The sequence below is a fragment of the Dysidea avara genome, chromosome 7 (assembly GCF_963678975.1).
Source record: "Dysidea avara chromosome 7, odDysAvar1.4, whole genome shotgun sequence".
NCBI classification, from domain to species: Eukaryota; Metazoa; Porifera; class Demospongiae; order Dictyoceratida; family Dysideidae; genus Dysidea; species Dysidea avara.
Window position 1 is genome coordinate 12,949,924 of NC_089278.1, and position 19,963 is coordinate 12,969,886.

Below are 19,963 nucleotides of genomic sequence, written 5' to 3' on the forward strand. Positions count from 1 at the left end.
TTATTCAAAAATGTAAAGATATTAAAATCACAGCAGGACATCTATCACAGTAAAGCACAGTAATACACTAATATGACGGGAATAATATACATTTGCCTTGTGTCACACTAAATACATTAATGTTACTGTCATTGCATTTCAGTTGCTTCATCAGTAGCATAGCCTGTAATGAACAACCCATAAAATAATTTTTTTTTCAAATTTGGGAGGAAAAATAGTAGTGCAGTATAAAAATTATGTATTTACATGGCAACGTTACACTATAATACCATTACTCCTAAATTTACTGCTTTTTCTGATCAAATCCCTTACATGGTTTCATGTGTGGCTTAAAAATGAAGGGCTACAAAGCAATTAAAGTGCAGTAGGCAGAAATGATGAATGTGGTACCCATAGAGAGTTACATCTCTCCATGAGAAAGAAAGATAATTCATGGCTTATGCTAGTGCTCATTTAAATTTGGTAGTCCTTAGTATAGTTTCATTGATTCTGATGTTAATTACGCATTTGGAAACTATATGACATTGTCCATTGCATAGACTCAGGAGCAATTCTAAAAAAAATTGCTGACTGGTTTCCAACCCCAGGGGAGAAGTGCAGCTGCCCATGCAAGGTTATACCATAATAAACCCTTTGCAGCAGATCCAAATATTAGATGGGCTTAACATACTTAAAGATGCCCGAGAAGTACTTATGAGTAGTAATTTATAAGATTTAGTCACTAAAGTCCTAACATTGCTCCTTTGGCATTAACTGATCTTGCTTTATGATTGTTTTATTAATTATATTAATATAACTTTTTATCTTGAAGGCTAACCAGTTTCTGGAAACCGGTGAAACCCCCTAGAATCATGTCAAGCGGGTTTTTATACTGTATATATTATATTTTGATTTATGTAGACCCCAGTCCAATAATTATATAAAGGTTTACAATTTCCTGCCATTATAGTATTTGCTTCAGTGCTTTGATCTTCTCATGTGAAACAGTCTCATTGCCACTGCAGGAATGTACCCAGAGAGATATTTCCAGGAGCTTTAGCCAGGAAACCCTATTGGAGGTACTTACAGAAATTTAGAAGCTTTAGGCTTACGAATGAGATAGGCTGCTTGTCAATTTGTAGCTCATCTCATCAATGGATTTTCTAAGGTAGTTACATTGATTGCTGTGATAGTGCACATCTAAACAGCCGCGTGGGTGGAAGGAGATTAACTTATTTCTAATAAAGCAATCAGACACCATTGCTTAGTTACGAACAGTCACTATAAGTTGCAAGATTACATAAGATCTATAACCAGCCAGTGAAAGCTTCTAATAATAATTCTTCCCATGCCCCTGTTAAGTAGATCATATTTCAAAACTATAGGTGGTGTGAGTACTTACATGCTCTTGGCTTCCTTAATTTGTGTTTAATACAAATCCCTCTTAGTTCTCTCAGTCTCATAATTTCTCCCAAATAATGGCCATCAGTTGTGCAGCCATGCACACTTGAAATCTCAGTCCAGTATAATACATTGTTGTACATGGCTAGTGTGGCTTGGCTTGTTCCAGTTGGTTGAACAGCCAACCTTCCCTTGCCTTCCAGATCAGATGTTTCTATTTTGTGACCATCAACCCAATAGAGTTTGGAATTAGTATAGTCAATTGTTATGGAGTTAGGTCTTTTCATTCCAGATACAATCACGTGTCTGTTGGTTCCATCCAGCTTCATTTTCTCTATGACTGCCGTTCCTGTAATACGATGATAATGGCTCCAGTATATGTAATTGACACGTGGATCAAGTGCCATTGCTAATAACCTTGTGGTACTGTTGATCAATACATATCTATTATTCCCATCCATATCTGAACATTCAATTCTGTGATTTTTATAGTCAAGCCAATACAATTTCCTAGTGATCCAGTTTACTGTTATTTCTTTAGGAAGACCTAACCCATCATGTATAAGAGTGTTGCTGCTATCAGTGTAGTTAAAGGCATAAATTTCTCCACGTCCGTTGCTCCAGTAAACCATATTAGTAGTAATATCTACATCCATTCCACCAATGAGACGATATTGACTTGAGACAAATATAGTTTGTTTATTTGTACCATTAAGGAGGTGCTCCTCAGCTGATTTATAATTTGCAACTAGCATTGATGGATTTAACACACTGGAACTGCATCTTCTTCCACCTGCATGATTATAAACATACATGTACTAACAGGCAATGGCTTGTAGTTGTGTTAATATATTTTACACTACTACAGTACAATTGTATCATATGTATTATGACCGTGGCAATAACTTTGTCCATATATGACTGGCTTTCATTTCATCAAAATACCAACTGTTGGAAATTCTAAGTTATTGCTATTAAGAGACCTAAGTATGTAGTAGTCTGTTAACCTGCTTTCTCTATGGCCAGACTTTTTAAAAGCCCATTACACATTGCTGTGACTTAGGGGAAGCACTGGTACGAATGGACAGCTTGGCTAGTGTTATGGAGCTAAAAGTGAATTGTATGGTGCATGGCACTGAATGCTCTCAGAAGTGTGTATGTTGGACTGGAGCTTGTTAGTATAATCCTTGTCCGTTCTGAACTCTATTTAGCTGCATGATGTCTACACCACCCTTATGGTAGGTTGCTTTTTCAGGTATCATCAGCAAAAATTTTGCTAGTATAGCTTTCAAGGTTTGCGTAGTTAAATGAATTACTGTTTATCAAAAAGAATGTTTTTTTTTGCAAAACTCCCTCATGATTAGTAGATGTATTAACCATTTTAAGTCATCAGTTTATTGTACTTGTACTTCCCATTCTAATGGGTGTACAAGCCTACGCTGCTCAAAATTTATCTCATTTTGGACTGTTTGTTGATATTACAAACAGCAGACATGGGTGGGGGTGAGCAACTTATACACAGGAGTAAGTGATAGTCTTCTGGCACTTGCATCATGCACTGCCAATAAAGAAAGGCTTCCATGGTTTCACATTAGAAGCCTGTGTACTTGTAGTAAAGTCCTGTACAACATTTCAGAGATGCGTTGCACCTTACAATAACACTGAGCTGAGCCCTGGATTTTTCTGAAGAGAAATAGAATTTCAGTGCCAACCAGATGATTCGTGGTGACAATAAAGGTGTCAAGAGCAGACACATGTGGTTTGGCTCCATTAAAAGTTTGAGAAAAGATATCACAATATATACTTTTATGGCTTCTCAATAGAAATGTATGGTAAAAACTTTCATTGATCATAAATAATGTGTCAGATACTTAGATTTAAAATAGCGTGTCAAGAAGTACTACAAATGAGCCAAATTTCAAGAACTTGTGAAATTCCATCCGTGAGATATTAAAGATTTCGAGGGCTCAGCTCAACGTGTACATACTATAGGCATAACAAAAACATTTTATGAGAAGTGTTTTTGTTCATACAGGTGGGGATAGACACACCTCGAAATTTTAAGGAAACCAGCATTGTGCCACCTGCTAGCCACACGTCTGAATTAAAAGTGTAGTGATTTGTGAATAATCCTCAATGCATGAAAGTACGTAACTATTGTATATAAAGTAATCTTACAAGCTCCAGGTTGCCTTGAATGATGTACAACAACAATACCAGCAGGTCTCATTCCATGTGTAACTCTTTGGAGTATTCTATCATTTCCACTAATGGCTGCTGTGACAACTGATCGTCTTGTCCAATCACTCCAGTACAGTGTATCATTGTACACTGTTATCCCGTAGGGCTGTGATATATTTTGGTAGAGGGTAGTCCTTCCACTACCATCTAAATTGGAACACTCAATTCTGTCATGGTTTGCATCATTCCAACACAATTTTGATGTTTCGTAATCAATGGTTAAACCATTAGGCCAAACAAGGCTAGAATCAACAATAACTTGTCTTTCTGTACCATCAAGTTTCATCTTTTCTATCTTTGGTACAGCACCCCTATCTGTCCAGTAGATGTATCCAGATAATGGATCAATTGCCATCCCACGTGGTTGATCAAGTCCAGTATTAACAAGCACCGTCCTCTCACTTCCATCCAAATTAGAATACTCTATTGTATCACTGCCAGAATCACACCAGTAAAGTTTCCTATTAATCCAGTCTATAACAACATTTTCAGGATTGATTAGTCCACTGACAATTAATTCTCTACATCTACCATCACCATCAATACTAGCTCGATATATGTCTCCTAGATCTAATTCACACCAATACAACATGTTTGTCAAAATATCAAAATCCAGACCAAATATATTAAATACATTTAAGACAGCAATACGTTGATCAGTTCCATCCAAATTCATTCGTCGTATAGCATTGTAGTCAGGAAATAGAAGAAAGGGGCTTCTTATTACAGATGGAGTGCAGTCATCTAAAATACAATGTACATTAGAGTTATGTAAACATACAGTATATCTAAAAAATGGTTTATGGAAGTGATGCACAGTATTTCATTTTGAACACTGTTTTTTTTTTGGATGGTACATAACAAATTCAAAGATATATGGATAATTATGGATATATACAAAGCATACTGTACATACGTACGTAGCACAAAAATGGACTATTAAATTTTACCAATGGCAAATTCCCAACTTCTGTTTTGTACCCATCCTATACTTTAGGTGGTGTATTACTGACATTAAAGTGTTCAGTGTTGCTAGATCAGATGATCTGTAAACTTGGAAGACAATCTGGATGTAACCCGCATGGCCAAATAAACAGAATCTTGTGTCTTGGTATTAAGGAAGAATTGATCTCATTCCCTACAAACTGTATAGACTCTATATATACCACTTTGACACCTCAGATCAAAGGAAATCACAGGGTTATATATCACGATATAGCCCTGACCACAACTGCCTTTGATGCTGAGGCAGCTATAAAGCATCAGTTCCCTTTGATTATTTATATAGAGATGCTTAAAGTTTTGCATTGTGGGTTTGAATTAAACATGTTGATTTAGTCAGGGGCATTGTTGTGAAGTAAAAAGAAATGAGTGAGTCAGCATTGCATAGTTCAGTTACTAAGCATCACTAAATAATCATTTTTGCAATGTGGATTGTTTTTCTACAGAGTACATTTCAACTGCACGAAAAGATGCCTCAAACATTCACAACCTATATGTCTAAGTGTTTGTTTTAGCACCTTAGGTAACTTTATTCATCCACAAAGTGATTATTTGGCTTAAAATGGTATCACTACAACCAGTGAAACCCACAATCATTTCTTTTTTGTGCCCACAATTTAAACCCACAATCGATTTTTGCAAACCTCTGTATAAAAGTAATGTGGTGAATGCAGGTTTGTCTTCCTTCACCTATTAGGTGAGCATGCCAGAGTGGTATATATTACTTATACCATGGCCACTTGGGATTTTCCTGATATATATGCCCTCGCCCTCGGGCCTGCGGCCCTTGGGCTTGGGCATATATATCAGGCAAATCCCTTGTGGCCATGGTATAACTATTAAATGTTACCTTTTTCAAGATAAATATTATGCAGGAATAGTTAAAAGTATTGATCTGAGTTTGAAAGCATTTTGTGATATTATATAGTAACGTTAATAGAAAACATTACTAGAAATTTTACAGTAGGTGCACACATTTGTAGAATTTGTATTATGACTTTCTAGAATTTTATCATTTTTACATATATGTATAGATCTCTGGGCATATATTTATTACAAGTTGAAGAAAGAATTTTTAGGAATCAACAAGGCAGGTCACCTACACCTGCAGATATTCTAGTGGACATTTAATCTCTAATTCAGTCATGGGTAGTTATAGACTGAATTAGAATTAATCGTTCACTAGTATATCTGCTGGTGTAGGTGGCCTCCCTTGTTTCACTACTTTTTATGATTATGACCCCTAATCAAACTTAAAATTCCAAATTTTTCCTTCTCTTTGTTTGTTTACCTTTTTTGCAACATAATGAACCAGCGTGTACTACATCCAAAGAAAGAAAGGCACCATGCTTAATGTTTTTGTCTCAATGCATCCCTAACTATCAATTACTGAAAAAGTAAGTAGCCATTACACTTTGTTTTCAACTATGTTCAACCCATTACACAGCATTACAAACGAAGAACATTACAAGAAGCGCCTCTGCGATCATTCCAGTCACAATGGAAAATACAGATTATTTCCAGTACAAACATAGGGAAGCCATTGTGTGCTAGCTCCTTGCACTGTTAGCAAAGATATATGGGACGTGAAGGAGGACAAAGGTAAGTCCATGATGCATGCAAAATATGTACTGTATGCCAAAAGGTGTAACGGGTTGAACATAGCTGGCAACGAAGCATAATGGATACTTCACTTTTCACACGATAATTGATATAGCTGGGGCGCGCGGTGCCTTTTCAGATGCGGTATGCATGGGTTCACCAGTCATAATAAAATTATTTACAAAAAAAGTTAACAAACAAGTACACGAAAAAATTTGGAATTTTCAACTATAGTATGTTCACGTTGAGCTGAACCCTGAAAAACAGCTAAAAATTAAAAGTGGATTTTTTTCTCAACAAAGTTAACATTTCTGCCAACCAGATGATTATTGGTAACAGCAAAGGTGTCAACAACAGACACGTACGGTTTGGCTCCATTACAAGTTCGGGAAAGGGCTCTAAAGGACACTGTACTTATATGGCTTCTCCATAGGAAATGTATTGTGAAAATTTTGATTGGCCGTAAACATTATGTCAAACATTTGAACAATAAGATTTTGCAATATTTTTAGCGGATCAAGCAGTACTGCAAATGAGCCAAATTTCAAGATCGTGTGTAATTGCATCCATGATTTATTAAATGTTTTTGAGGATCCAGCTCAACGCGAACATACTATAGAGTAGGGACCATAGCACATCGACAAAAAGTACTGAAACAAGTTGGAGTAGTCCATGATATTAAATCACTGTAAAACAATAAGAAGTGTTATATCCCTACTGTGCTCAAGATACCATAACGGAAATGCACAGTAGGGATATAACACTTCTTATTGTTTTATAGTGATTTAATATCATGGACTACTCCAACTTGTTTCAGTACATTTTATCGATGTGCTATGGTCCCTATTCTAGTTGAAAATTCCAAATTTTTTCGTGTACTTGTATATATTACTACGATAATCCACTCGTAAATCAGCTCAAAACTGTTGTTGCTCTTTGTAACAGCTGCTTCTGACATCCTTTTGACAAGTCTTGTAGTAAGCACTGTTCTAGCTATTGTAATCTGTACAAGACCTTATAACATTAAGGTAGCTTTCATTTAGGACCCACCATTTATTTGAGGCCAGCTTTAATTAGTCTGGCGGTGCCCGCCCCTTCGCATAAAGAAGAAGGGTCAGGTCACTCTAGCATTCAAAATTTGTAGCATGTTACAGAAATCAGGTAAGTACACCAATTAGATCACGTTATTAAATTATTGTGATGTTTGTTTTGGAGTTACCATATACTGTAGATACTGTAGAATTATATATAATGTGTGGAAGAGTTTCGCACAAAGTTTTGTGAGAATACGCTAAGATTAAGTTTGTTTGTAGTCGACAATAGGGTGTTTTATACAAGAGCAAAAGATGAAAGTAGTAAAGAGCCCTGTAATTGGAACTGATGTATCTCATGATGCTGCGCAGCCTAAACAATATGGAAAGTACCTTTGGTTGTGTTAGCAACCATTTATTAACCAGATTTTAAAGAACTACTTTGTATGGGTGTTAGCATAAGCAATCATTTATCGGATTGACTCAATTACCGGAAACGCATGCTTCAATTATCGGACGGACATTTTACTAATAAAAACGGTGGAATTCCGTGGTACAAAGAAGTGGAATGGTTGACAAAGACTGTTTTATGTTTGTTGAGGGTTATAATTCTACTGATAAAGGATTGGACAAAGGTTTACAGTTTGTTTGACTTCTGTACTGTAGGTTTGGAGCTGTATTTGGATGCGAGTTTACCCTGTGCCATTAATGGTATTTGTTCTCCGTCACTTTAAGAGAGTAGACCCCTCTACTGTTGATTTCTGCTTCAATGTTAGTCACCAAACAATAAAAGAAACAAGGCAAGCCATAGTCAAGGCCAGGACTCGATGAAACTTCCACGAATAAACATGATACGGCTACCATCGAACATGACAGTTGAACTGGCATGCTCATAGATGACATGGCGGCTGTGGTGAAGGCAGAGGTTGGTGAGAATATAGTCCAGAATAGTGTACTACCATCAAGCCAACTGTTAAGAAGCGTGGGTTTCATCACTGGAAGTGAAGTATGCCACCATGCTATCCCTACAAAAAAGAACAGTGCACGGCGAAGGATCTAGAATTACTTGGGAGCTTGTTGTTCCACTATTTGTTACTGTAGAACTGTTAAATGATCATTGTGTGTTCAATTATCAAGCGATTTGTGCATACATTTTTACTAAAAAAATCATAACTCCTACAATACGCATTCTGACGCTCCAAAATTTTGCATGGATGTCCGTTAGGCACTCACAATTATGTGGGATTTTTGTCAAAATTTTAATGACTTTAGGAATAACCTTTTGTTGGTGGTTAGATATTGTTCCGGTAATTGAAACACGCAAGCGTATGTAAGTTCCGGTAAATGAGTTATGGTTCCGGTAATCGGTTATTTCCACTCCGCACCTTTTCGTCTGTTACTGGTCAGGGAAAGAAGCTATTGACATCAAACTTAAGGCACAGAAGGATGATATCTAGGGGAATACTTCTGCCAAAATTTGTGCCTGAGGAATGTTTACAGTGGAAGGTACGTTCCGTGGTAATAAGGGTGTTGGTAATTGATTGTTTACACTAGTTGTGCCATTCTTGCTGCCATTATTGTGATGACATTGCTTAATTACATTCCTTTGTTACAACTCCGTAAAACTAGGCGCTAGAGTAACCAGACCCTTCCTCTTTATGCAAAGGGGCAGGTGCTGCCAGACTAAGCTTTTAATGTCTATAATTATTGTAAAAAATATCTAAATAACTTAAGTTAAAAATCATGCTAGCTGAAAACTAACAGAAGATTTCTAGCTGCTATGTCCATAACTGTACTATAGAATTTCTAGCCAAAATTTGGGTGATCCAATGAGGTTTTAACCTCACTGTACTACATAGCATTTTTATCATCCGTACTGTTCAATATATGTAGTGCAAGCAATCAATGACACTTTAGTTTAACAAAGTTGAATTAATGATTATAATATGTTTTTGAGAGCTATGATTCAAAAGTATATATAACAGAATTAGCTTCACAATGCAATCTCTCATGATAGTGAACTGCAACGGAAAAGTTAAATGATGAAATCTCCTATGTAGGTTGAATCTCAAATACATAAATAAGGCAGAGATTACTCAACAATAATCAACATATATGTGTAGTTCAAATGTCAAGTGACAGCACTATAACTCATATAGGGGTGGTGCAGGATGGGAGCTGACTATTGTTTGTTCTTGTTCTACTTACTGATCTTTTCCTTCCACTTGGAACATTTTATTAGATCTGTTTTCCTTCCTGGTACTGTATATTGGGTCGAACACTTCCTGATGATGTCAAGAGAAGCTGTTTTCCTTGCCTGTGTGACTGGGAGGCCTTGGATGATCCTTCAGTTGTTGCATCGCAGCAGCACTCCTGCTCTGAAAGTAAATGCTGGTCTTGTTGGTTTGATTACCTCTCAAGTACATCAACTTGGTGACTGTATAGATTCACAGTTCCAATTGCAGTCTCTAAGCACCATCAAGAGCAACTTCCATTGAAGTCACATAACTTTGTGCTGCTGCATTTGCACTTTGCTATCATTGGCTACCATCTGTCTGCCCTACTTCCTGTGTTTGTGGTCACTCTTTGACAAAAAACATGCTCTGTCTTGTCCACACAGCATGTTTCCTTCTTTGAGACATAATGGAGTACAGGACGTAACTGCCACCTTACTTTCTCTTTCTTATCATGTAATGATGGGATTGGTGAGATGTAAATTAATTTTTTCTTTGTTAAGATTTGCAATTATGTATTCGTGGTGCCTAGTCCAGTTTGCATTTTCCAGTTGCCAAGACTCCAATTGCTGTGCAGATCACGGAGGCCCCGTACTTAGCCCCCCTCCTTTTTTGTTTTAATGTTTCAACAGGTTTGAATCACACAAATGATGACTTTTTTCTCTTAATAATTATTTGTTGATTGACAATGCCCACAGCATGGACTTACCTTTAATTGCGTCCCATTTCTCTTTACTGACATTACAAGATGTTGCTTAGCAGTAGCACGTGATGGCTTTCCTACATTTATAACAATAATCTTCTAAATTTTCAATAGTGGCTGGATTAATTTCAGAGATACTAGCTTCTTGTACTGTTCTTCATTAATGTTATGTAACAGCCTGATCATAGCTGAAAATGAAGTATAATGGCCATGATGGGGTGCATGTTAAAACGAAACCATTAAGTCTTGTGCCATTCTTTCTCTTAAGTATGTGTGGGCTCACCAGTCATAATAAATGTTACAAAATAGACAACCAAATACTAGAAATTTTAAGTTCGATTGGGAATCATAGAAATAACAAGTTGATGTTGTGCTAATTCTAAATACCAGGTGCCATGCAGTAAACAAACCTAAATTACATATTACATAATACTTTCTACACAATGACATATTACTTAAAATAAAATGCAACTTAAAAATATTAAATATTAAATTACTTGTGAAAATATTATTAGCTGTAAATAAATGCAAGTAACTTCACAATGTTATGAATTTGGATTAAGTTACTTTAATATTATGAATTTAAACTAACACTTCAACATACAGTATATGCATGCAAAGCGCATGTTTTCACAGAGATGGTGGGCATTAATAGCAATAGTCTATGTAGCCATATGGTACGCATCAGTCTAATGGACTGGGCAGCATCTTTTAATGGGTGAAAGGTTAATGGACTAAGGGTAATGAATCACTGAATAGTTTAATGGATAGTAAATAGCAGTATAAAAAACCATTTGTAATGCATTACTGGCTTATTGTTACTCATAGTATTACTTGTTACATCGCACTTATCGCTACTCATTACGTTGCTTGTTACATAATATTATTACTTTGTTCAATACTAGTAACGAGTTAATAGTTTCCAAAAGTAACTTAAGTTATATTACTGCATTCGCTAAGTAACGCATTATATTATTTTGACTCGCAAATTGTAATATATATATTACATAATGCATTATATTACATAATGCGTTACCCCATCTCTGCTGGTAGTCGATATCTTGAAGACTGATTATATTTTTACTGTACCTAACACACTATTAAAAAAACATAAATTATGTCACTACTTACTTATGATTTCTACTGAGATGTTCACACGGTCACTACCATGTAGAGAAGAAACCATCACTGAGTAAATACCTGATTTACTCTCTGAACTTTCCATAATAGTAAGAGATGTCATGTAATGTGAACTGCTAACACTGTTACTAGTGATCAAATGGTTAGAGTCATTGGTAATCTGTTTTCCATCAAATTTCCATGAAATAGTATAATTGATACAGATTGCTATAAATTCCACTGACAATGTAAAACTCTCTGGAGCTGGAATATTCATTCTTTTTATAAACGAATCTCTGATGATGTAGGGTATCACTGTAGAAAGTTAATAGAATATGTAAATATACTTTAGAGCTGATCAATAGTACTATTCATGATTGATAATTTTATTATGATAATGATAGCATCATGATATTATATACTAGCAAGATACTCAACCTCACATAAATGACACACCATAAATAATCCAATTACACACTACATATTTGCTTTTCTTACACTCCATTGGTAAAAATTACAGTTGTAATCTTTGTGGTGCATGCTCTACTAGACTTTCAGTTTTTTCAACTTCAGTACTATCGTGTTTGTTGCTGTTATCCATGTTTTTGACTAAGTACAGATATGTTTAATATATTGCAATAGTACGATTACATACTATCAATATCACGACTGTTACTCAATAATGTAATTATGGAGTTGTATTCTTGCAAAGATGCACCATTAGTTGTAATTGTTTGCAATAGCCAACATCTCTATCTAACCAGGGTTTTATGTACATGATTTTTACGTAGCCTAAGTGATATACAGACTGGCTAGGTACATGGGTATGGTTACATGCTATTAACAGTTGCATGCGTGCATACATGGCCACAGATTCATCAAACTGATGGATTAGTAAAAAAATTTAGATGAATATGTAGAGGATATATGAATAACACGAAGGCTTGAAACCCAACATGCATGTGTATAACTAAATGGATGACCAACTCTGTAGAATTGATAGATTGTTGCCAACATTTTTACAAACTTTGTTGTGGCTACTATTCAGACACCACCAAAACAGAAATCCTTTTAACACCATCAGATATCTCTACCATGATGAAAGGTATGATTGTGGGTATGAGTTCTGAGCAACCTTATCATACAAATGCAAATCAACCACTAATCTGAAGTGGTCTAGTTTTATATGCTGTTCTTTCACTTTACACAAAACCAATCACAGCATGACCTAACTATAAAATGAAAAAAAGCAGCATGTAAAAAAGACCACTATGCAACCCATCCATCACAGCAAGCTCTATAACATTGCATCCACAAAGCATCACCATGGCATAATTGCCAAGCATCACACAAGTGGTCTTATAGTTTTAAACTTTCTGTATATTTATAGATGCATTTGTCTGCAACAGAAGTACATGATGAAAGGTGTTGTACAATGTAGTGGATGATGTAATGCAGCAAAGGTTGTTGTGTAGGTTGTTGCGTGGACCCCTGGATACTACAGATTTATATCAAATGTTATTTGAACTGATTGTGGGTTTATATATTTAGATGTTGCTATAGCTACATACAGATTGCAGTGCTGTTTCTCTTTGAAAATTGAGTTCTAAATTCACCAAATTTACCTGTTAAACATCACCTTACTACATAAACTTCACTTTGAACCAAGAAGCATTATGCTGTGCATGGTGTATACTCCTCTCTGGGCCTAGAGTTGACTAGCTGGCGAGAATAAACTAGAGTATTGTGGTACCATGTTACTGGCACCACAACAGGCTAGTAGTTTTATTTGTACTGCATAGCCTTGTTTGTTGTGGTTTATTCCTCTACTCTGGTTGGATGGAGGTCACCAAGCTTACTGCACTGATGTAGGGATCATTACTTGTCACAGTGTCAGGTACGTATTGCTGTGATGCAGTGGTGATCTTTTCTTGCCTCAATCAATAAATGCTAAGGAATTAAGGTGGATATCCTAAACAAAGAGCTGCAGAAAGGAGCAGAGAGAAGGTTAAGCATTAGATTAAACCCCCCAAGGACCAATTTAGTGTTAATGTAGTGTTAGACTATGTGTAGTGTTAGCGTACGGACAACCATAGATAAGTAGATAGGTGCATACACACACACTAGAACTTGAAGCCAGCCATCCTGGGATAATGCTGTCCAGCAGAGGATGTGTCCACTCTTTTCTGTCAATGATGAGGATGGGTGGTAGTACATCTCTGCCTTGTAATGTCTTGCTTCCTTTTAAATGATCGATAGCAGGTGGTACATATAAATGGTTTATTCAAAGGTGGAGCCATCATGTGCTGATCAAGTCCCTCACTTCAAAAGGTTCTCAATCTGGTATGATCTTGGGCTTCTTTATACCAAGATGACTCATCATCTCCATACTTCTTCAGATCCTGACGGACCTTATCCTGCCTATTGTGACATCATGCAAGTTTTTTTCTTTCATCATCTCAGTATTGACTGATTGTATGGAAGTAAAAACTAACCTGCTTAGCTACATAGCTAGAAGGCAGGCTAGAAGGACTGAAGGCCCATCTCAATATCTTTTTAACCTTTCGACTTCTTAAGCTAGCAGAATAGTGATCAATAACATATTGAAAGGGCATTCAGTTAACTCTAATAAAACAGTTAAGTTTCGTACAATTGTAATGAATTTAGTGAATAATGAGCCACCCTCCCACAATAATTTTCTGATCTGAAACATAAAATAAGTAGTCTAAATAGATAGATAGGTATACACACATGTTTTTACAAAAACAATTTCAGCAAACCAGGGGCATGCCCACAACCAGCCTTTGGCTGGCTGTGGATGCACACCTGGTTTAAAAATGAAGTAGGGATCCAAGCGATAAAAGGTAGTAAAACAATGATGGTATTACAGCATAGCACAGTGGGAAAATCCCTACCTTGGCATTAAACAAAATAATGGTTACATCATGCCAATGTGGTCACAGAGTTATGTTGTAATACCATCATTCATCTTTTATTTCACCTCTTTTTATCACCTGGATCCCTATTTCGTTTTAAAATTAATAATGTCAAACTGTACGGTAGTACTGTTAAAGCCCAAAAATGACATGCACTGCCTAAAATGCTACCTTTAAAATCATCCTAGAGACGTCTTATGTGATAAATATTACCTTTACGGAATAATATCAGTCCATCTAAAATCAAATATAGTATTAAAAACTAGGATATAGAATTTTAAAAATCACCAAAACTTGAATTTTTGTCTTCCAGCTTGCCTGCCTACCAGCCTGCTTTTTGGGGTTCTGACAAGTGTGTGCCCTTCGCACCTTGTCTTTCTCAATCAGGCTAGTCATCTTATTCTTGATGCAATGAAACCATATTAAGGCATTAATCTTCTGTATCAACAGCTTCACTGAACAGCATATTTAGCTACCACAAAATTATTTAAAGCAGTTACATTTGGTAGATACTTAATTATAACTTCACAAAAGGTTTAAGACAATGCCCATTAATGATCTTGGCTGATTAATAATGATCCAGCATGGAGATCATACCTATTTACTTGATCTTGATGACCACACCCCTTATTATTGATTTAGCTGTATTCATAATGCTAGCACAGAAAAGTGACACGCCCCCTGGTTGACTCGAGGTACTCTAATACAGCAGTCACCCTAATAGAGCAGTCACACTTGCATAACTGTATGCTATAACAAATAAATAGTACATTAAATTTTAAAATGAAGTAGAGATCTAAGCGATAAAAAGTAATGAAACAAGTGATGAATGATGATATTACAGCATAGCTTGGTAGGAAAATCCCTATACTTTAGCATGTTATAACAAAACATGTCAAAGTAGGGATTTTCCCACTGAGCTATGCTGTAATATCATCATTCATCTAAATGGTTAGTTAAATAAATCCTAATTTAAAAATGAAGTAGGGATCCAAACAGTAGTGAAACAAGAGATAAACATTGTATATAGGGAATAACATATATACATATGCAACCAAGAGTGAAAAGAAATCCAGGGATTGGGCATAGGTACGTACCATCAAGGTAGCTCAGCAAGGATCATTGTTGTGCTATTGCTAACTTGAACCCAAAATCTATGGCTTTATGTAAAAGGAATTTTTGGGTATACATATCTGATATTACCCTGTGATCAGGGCATTATATGTATAATAGTGTATGCGGTTGTGTAGCAATTCATACAATGCTCAACTTTTCATATAGATTCTTTAAATTTGTGTTTTTTTACTTCTTAAGATCACATGGAACTAGAAATCAGCTGTTTCCAATCTTTTCAACACTCATTAACCACTAAAATCCAAGATGGCAGCTACCAAGATGAAAATCGATCAATATATCAAGACACACGATAGTGTGTCGTGCAGCCCAAGAAGCCGGCGCGCCACACCGTGAGTATGTTAACAGGAAGAAAGAAAATGCAATTTTCACACCTATGTAGCTCTGTGATCCCTTATCCGATTGGAACCAAATTTGCTACAGACGTGCCGGCCAGTTATGGGAGTCTACATACCAAATTTGAAGAAAATCGGTCCAGCCATTTCCGAGATACGAGTGAACAAAATTTCGTTTTAATTTCTTCGTTGTTTTCTTCTTCTACTTCATTTTGCACACTTCACAAAATCCACCATAAAACACGAATGCATGCTCCAATCGGGCTGAAATAATTTGGCACACTTGAAGGGCTCATTAAGGCGGATCTCAGTACCAACTTTGGTAGGAATCCGATAAACATTCACGGAGTTATGACCGATTATGTGCGTAAAATAAGGTCGAAGGTCTGTCACGCCTACAGGGTAAACCACTTGGAGGAATGAGTTGAAAATTGATATGTAGATGGAGTAACCATCGTAGGAGTGCCTTTTTGTGGTTTGAAGAGAATCGAGATAAAGACCATGGAGATATGACACAAAACCCAACCTGTGTCACAATTACGCAACCGATTTTTATGAATAAAAAAACTATTAGTTTTCACGCCTACCAGGCAAACCGCTTAGAGCAATGAGCTGAAAATCAGTGTGTAGCTGGAATAATCATCATAGAAAGTCCTTGCAGTAGTACAGAAGAATCGGATTACAAACCACTGAGTCATGATTCGAAAGCCAACTACGTGTTGCAAATGCGAGATTGAGATACTCTAATAGAACAGTCACCCTAATAGAGCATTCAGCTACGTTTATAACTTACTCCATCAAAGAATTATATTACATTGCAAGTTATTCTGTAGGAAATTCAGCTACAACCAGTTAATCTGATAGACAATTCAGCTACAGGCAAGTCACCCTGTAGAGAGTTCACCTAGAAACAAATCACCCTGTAGAGAGATCAGCTAGAAGAAGTCACCTTATAGAGAGTTCAGTTACAAAGAAACTATGCACTATGTAGAGAGTTCAGCTGCAAACAAATCACCCTGTAGAGAGATCAGCTAGAAGAAGTCACCTTGTAGAGAGTTCAGCTACAAAGAAACCATCATGTAGAGAATTCAGCTGAAAAAAAATCACCCTGGAGAGAGTTCAGCTACGAAAAGATCACCCTGTAGAGAGTTCAGCTAGAAGAATTCACCCTATAGAGAGTTCAGCTGCAAATAAATCACCTTGTAGAGAATTCAGCTACAAACAAACCGTCCTGTAGAAAGATCAGCTAGAAGAAGTTACCTTGTAGAGAGTTCAGTTACAAATAAACCATCATGTAGAGAGTTCAGCTACAAAGAAATCACCCTGTAGAGCATTTAAATCACCCTGCAGAGAGTTCGGCTGCAAACAGTTCACCCTGTAGAGAGATCAGCTAGAAGAGGTTACTTTGTAGAGCGTTCAGCTACAAAGAAACCATCATGTAGAGAGGTCAGCTGCAAACAAATCACTCTGTAGAGAGATCATCTACAAAAAGATCACCCTGTAGAGAGTTCAGCTAGAAGAAGTCACCTTGTAGAGAGTTCAGCTACAAAGAAACCACCATGTAGAGAGTTCAGCTGCAAACAAATCATCCTGTAGAGAAATCAGCTACAAACAAATTGCTGTGTAGAAAGATCAGCTAGAAGAAGTCACCTTGTAGAGAGTTCAGTTACAAAGAAACCACCATGTAGAGAGTTCAGCTACAAACAAATCACCTGTAGAGAGTTCAGCTACAAACAAATCACTCTGTAGAGAGATCAGCTAGAAGAGGTCACTTGTAGAGAGCTCAGCTACAAACAAATCACTCTGTAGAGAGATCAGCTAGAAGAGGTCACTTGTAGAGAGCTCAGCTACAAACAATTCACCCTGTGCAGAGATCAGCTAAAGAAGTTGCCTTGCAGAGAGTTCAGCTGCAAAGAAACCATCATGTAGAGAGTTCAACTATAAACAAATCACCTTGTAGAAAGATCAGCTAGAAGAAGTCACCTTGTAGAGAGTTCGGTTACAAAAAAACCACCATGTAGAGAGTTCAGCTACAAACTAGTGACCCTGTAGAGACATCAGCTAGAAGAAGTTACTTTGTAGAGAGTTCAGCTACAAAGAAACCATCATGTAGAGAGTTCAACTACAAACAAGTGACCCTGTAGAGACATCAGCTAGAAGAAGTTACCTTGTAGAGAGTTCAGCTGCAAAGAAACCATCATGTAGAGAGTTCAGCTACAGTACAAACAAATACTGTAGAAATATCAGCTAGAAGAAGCCACCTTGTAGAGAGTTCAGTTGCAAAGAAACCACCATGTAGAGAGTTCAGCTGCGAAGAAACCATCATGTAGAGAGTTCAGCTACAAACAAATCACCCTGTAGAAATATCAGCTACAAGTAGTCACTTTGTAGAGTGTTCAGTTATAAAGAAACCACCATGTAGAGTGTTCTGTAATAAATATATGTATTATATACCCATCCAAAAACAGCTTATAGCTGTAAAAAAGTACGCGTCCAAGTAAAGCAGAGTTAACTGCGACAAAAAGTAATGATATCATAATTCGGCCATGTACGAGGTGTGCAAGTTGTAAAATTCATATTAGCTAATCAGATAATACAATGTTATTGTTAAAGTGTTAATGAGAACTATGTGCTGCTAGTTTATAAGTGTGTGAGCATCTTCATAAATGCCACACAAATTTAATTCTCAATAAAGCAATGTGTATAGATTCTCTGATAGCAATAAATAGTTTGAGTTTGGCCACCTTTCCTTTGTTCGTAGCTGCCGTATACAGGAAAGGCGGCCAAACTCAAACTATTTATTGCTATCAGAGAATCTATACACATTGCTTTATTGAGAATTAAATTTGTGTGGCATTTATGAAGATGCTCACACACTTAAAAACTAGCAGCACATAGTTCTCATTAACACTTTAACACTAACATTGTATTATCTGATTAGCTAATATGAATTTTACAACTTGCACACTTCGTACATGGCCGAATTATGATATCATTACTTTTTGTCGCAGTTAACTCTGCTTTACTTGGATGCGCACTTTTTTACAGCTATAAGCTGTTTTTGGATGGGATTTCAATACTTTTTGTTAGAATAAGCAATGCACTGTTGATAACAGTAGGTGAGTTTCCATGGTTTTGACAGAAACCCCAGATTACAGTGACAGAATATTAAAATATAACTGTAATTTTAGTGGCCAGGGCCGCCCACATGGGGGGGGGGGGGGGGGGGGGGGTATTTTTCCCCTGCCCCAGCCCAAAAGGAGCCCCTTGATTGCCTGTTTAAAGATCGATATACTCTAATAGAGCGGTCAGGATCTAGACCCTTCCTTGCCCCTGGGCCCCTCTTTAACTCTTTTCCCTGGGCCCCCTAATTTCTCTGGGCGGCCCTGTTAGTGGCATGCAACTGCAGTCAACTAACACCCATTTTAACTAGTAAACCCTTAACAACACTTTGCCTTTCATCTTGTACTGCATTAAAACGATCAAAATACTCTATTAGAGCAGTCACAAAATAGCTGTAACACTGCAATCAATATTTAGCATAGTTACAACTTCTGCTTAGCATTGGATTGTATAGTTTAAATTACTAGCTACTTACACACTTTACAATATAAAAATATGGCACTTGTAGAAATGTGACTGTTCTATTAGAGTATCTCGATCTACTTCAAGCATTGACTAATTCAAGTGAAGAAGCTACGCCCCTGCCAAGAGATCTTGTGAAATGAAATGAGAATAGTAATCTTATAGCGCACTCATGTTAAGATTGTGTGATGATTTTAAAACAATATCTAATCCAATCCCACAATAACTCCACCTATATGCCCTGCTTTCATTTTCTAAGTTGGCCCCTCGGATCCTTGCGTCAGCTTTGCCTCGGTTTTTAAAATCCACAAAGATTGTGATAGGTCTCTAAACTACACTTAGTGAGAACTAGTGTTACAGAGCAGTACATGCATGGGTAAAGGAGCACTCTTTTAAAAACATTGCTATGACATTATCATGTAGAAAGGTGAATGCTTCAAGAAAAGTTTTAATAGCTTCATATGTGTGTTTTGTAAGGAGAAAGAAAGTTTTATAAGCATTGCCTAGGGGTTGTGCTATGTGACTATGTAATAGTTATACCACAGCTGCAAGGGATTTGCTGTATATCGGCAAATCCTGAGCATGCAGTCGTGGTACAAGTGAAAAACTAACGAGTACTCATCCCATTTGTTTTATATAATAGTATCTGATGGTTAATCAT

At 36.7% G+C, this 19,963-nt stretch overlaps 1 protein-coding gene across 3 annotated transcripts in view; it reads right to left on the bottom strand.

The window, feature by feature from the left end:
* LOC136262526 (low-density lipoprotein receptor-related protein 4-like) overlaps positions 1 to 19,963 on the bottom strand; it is a 34,419-nt gene continuing 14,456 nt past the window's right edge. For all 3 annotated transcript variants that reach the window (XM_066056827.1, XM_066056829.1, XM_066056828.1), the window contains exons 6-9: positions 11,325 to 11,627; positions 3,559 to 4,365; positions 1,382 to 2,173; positions 1 to 163 (exon numbers count right to left, since the gene is read on the bottom strand). In XM_066056827.1, coding sequence (XP_065912899.1) covers positions 129 to 163; positions 1,382 to 2,173; positions 3,559 to 4,365; positions 11,325 to 11,627 — 1,937 coding nt within the window. In that variant the 3' untranslated portion in view covers positions 1 to 128. The remainder of the gene's footprint in view (positions 164 to 1,381; positions 2,174 to 3,558; positions 4,366 to 11,324; positions 11,628 to 19,963) is intronic.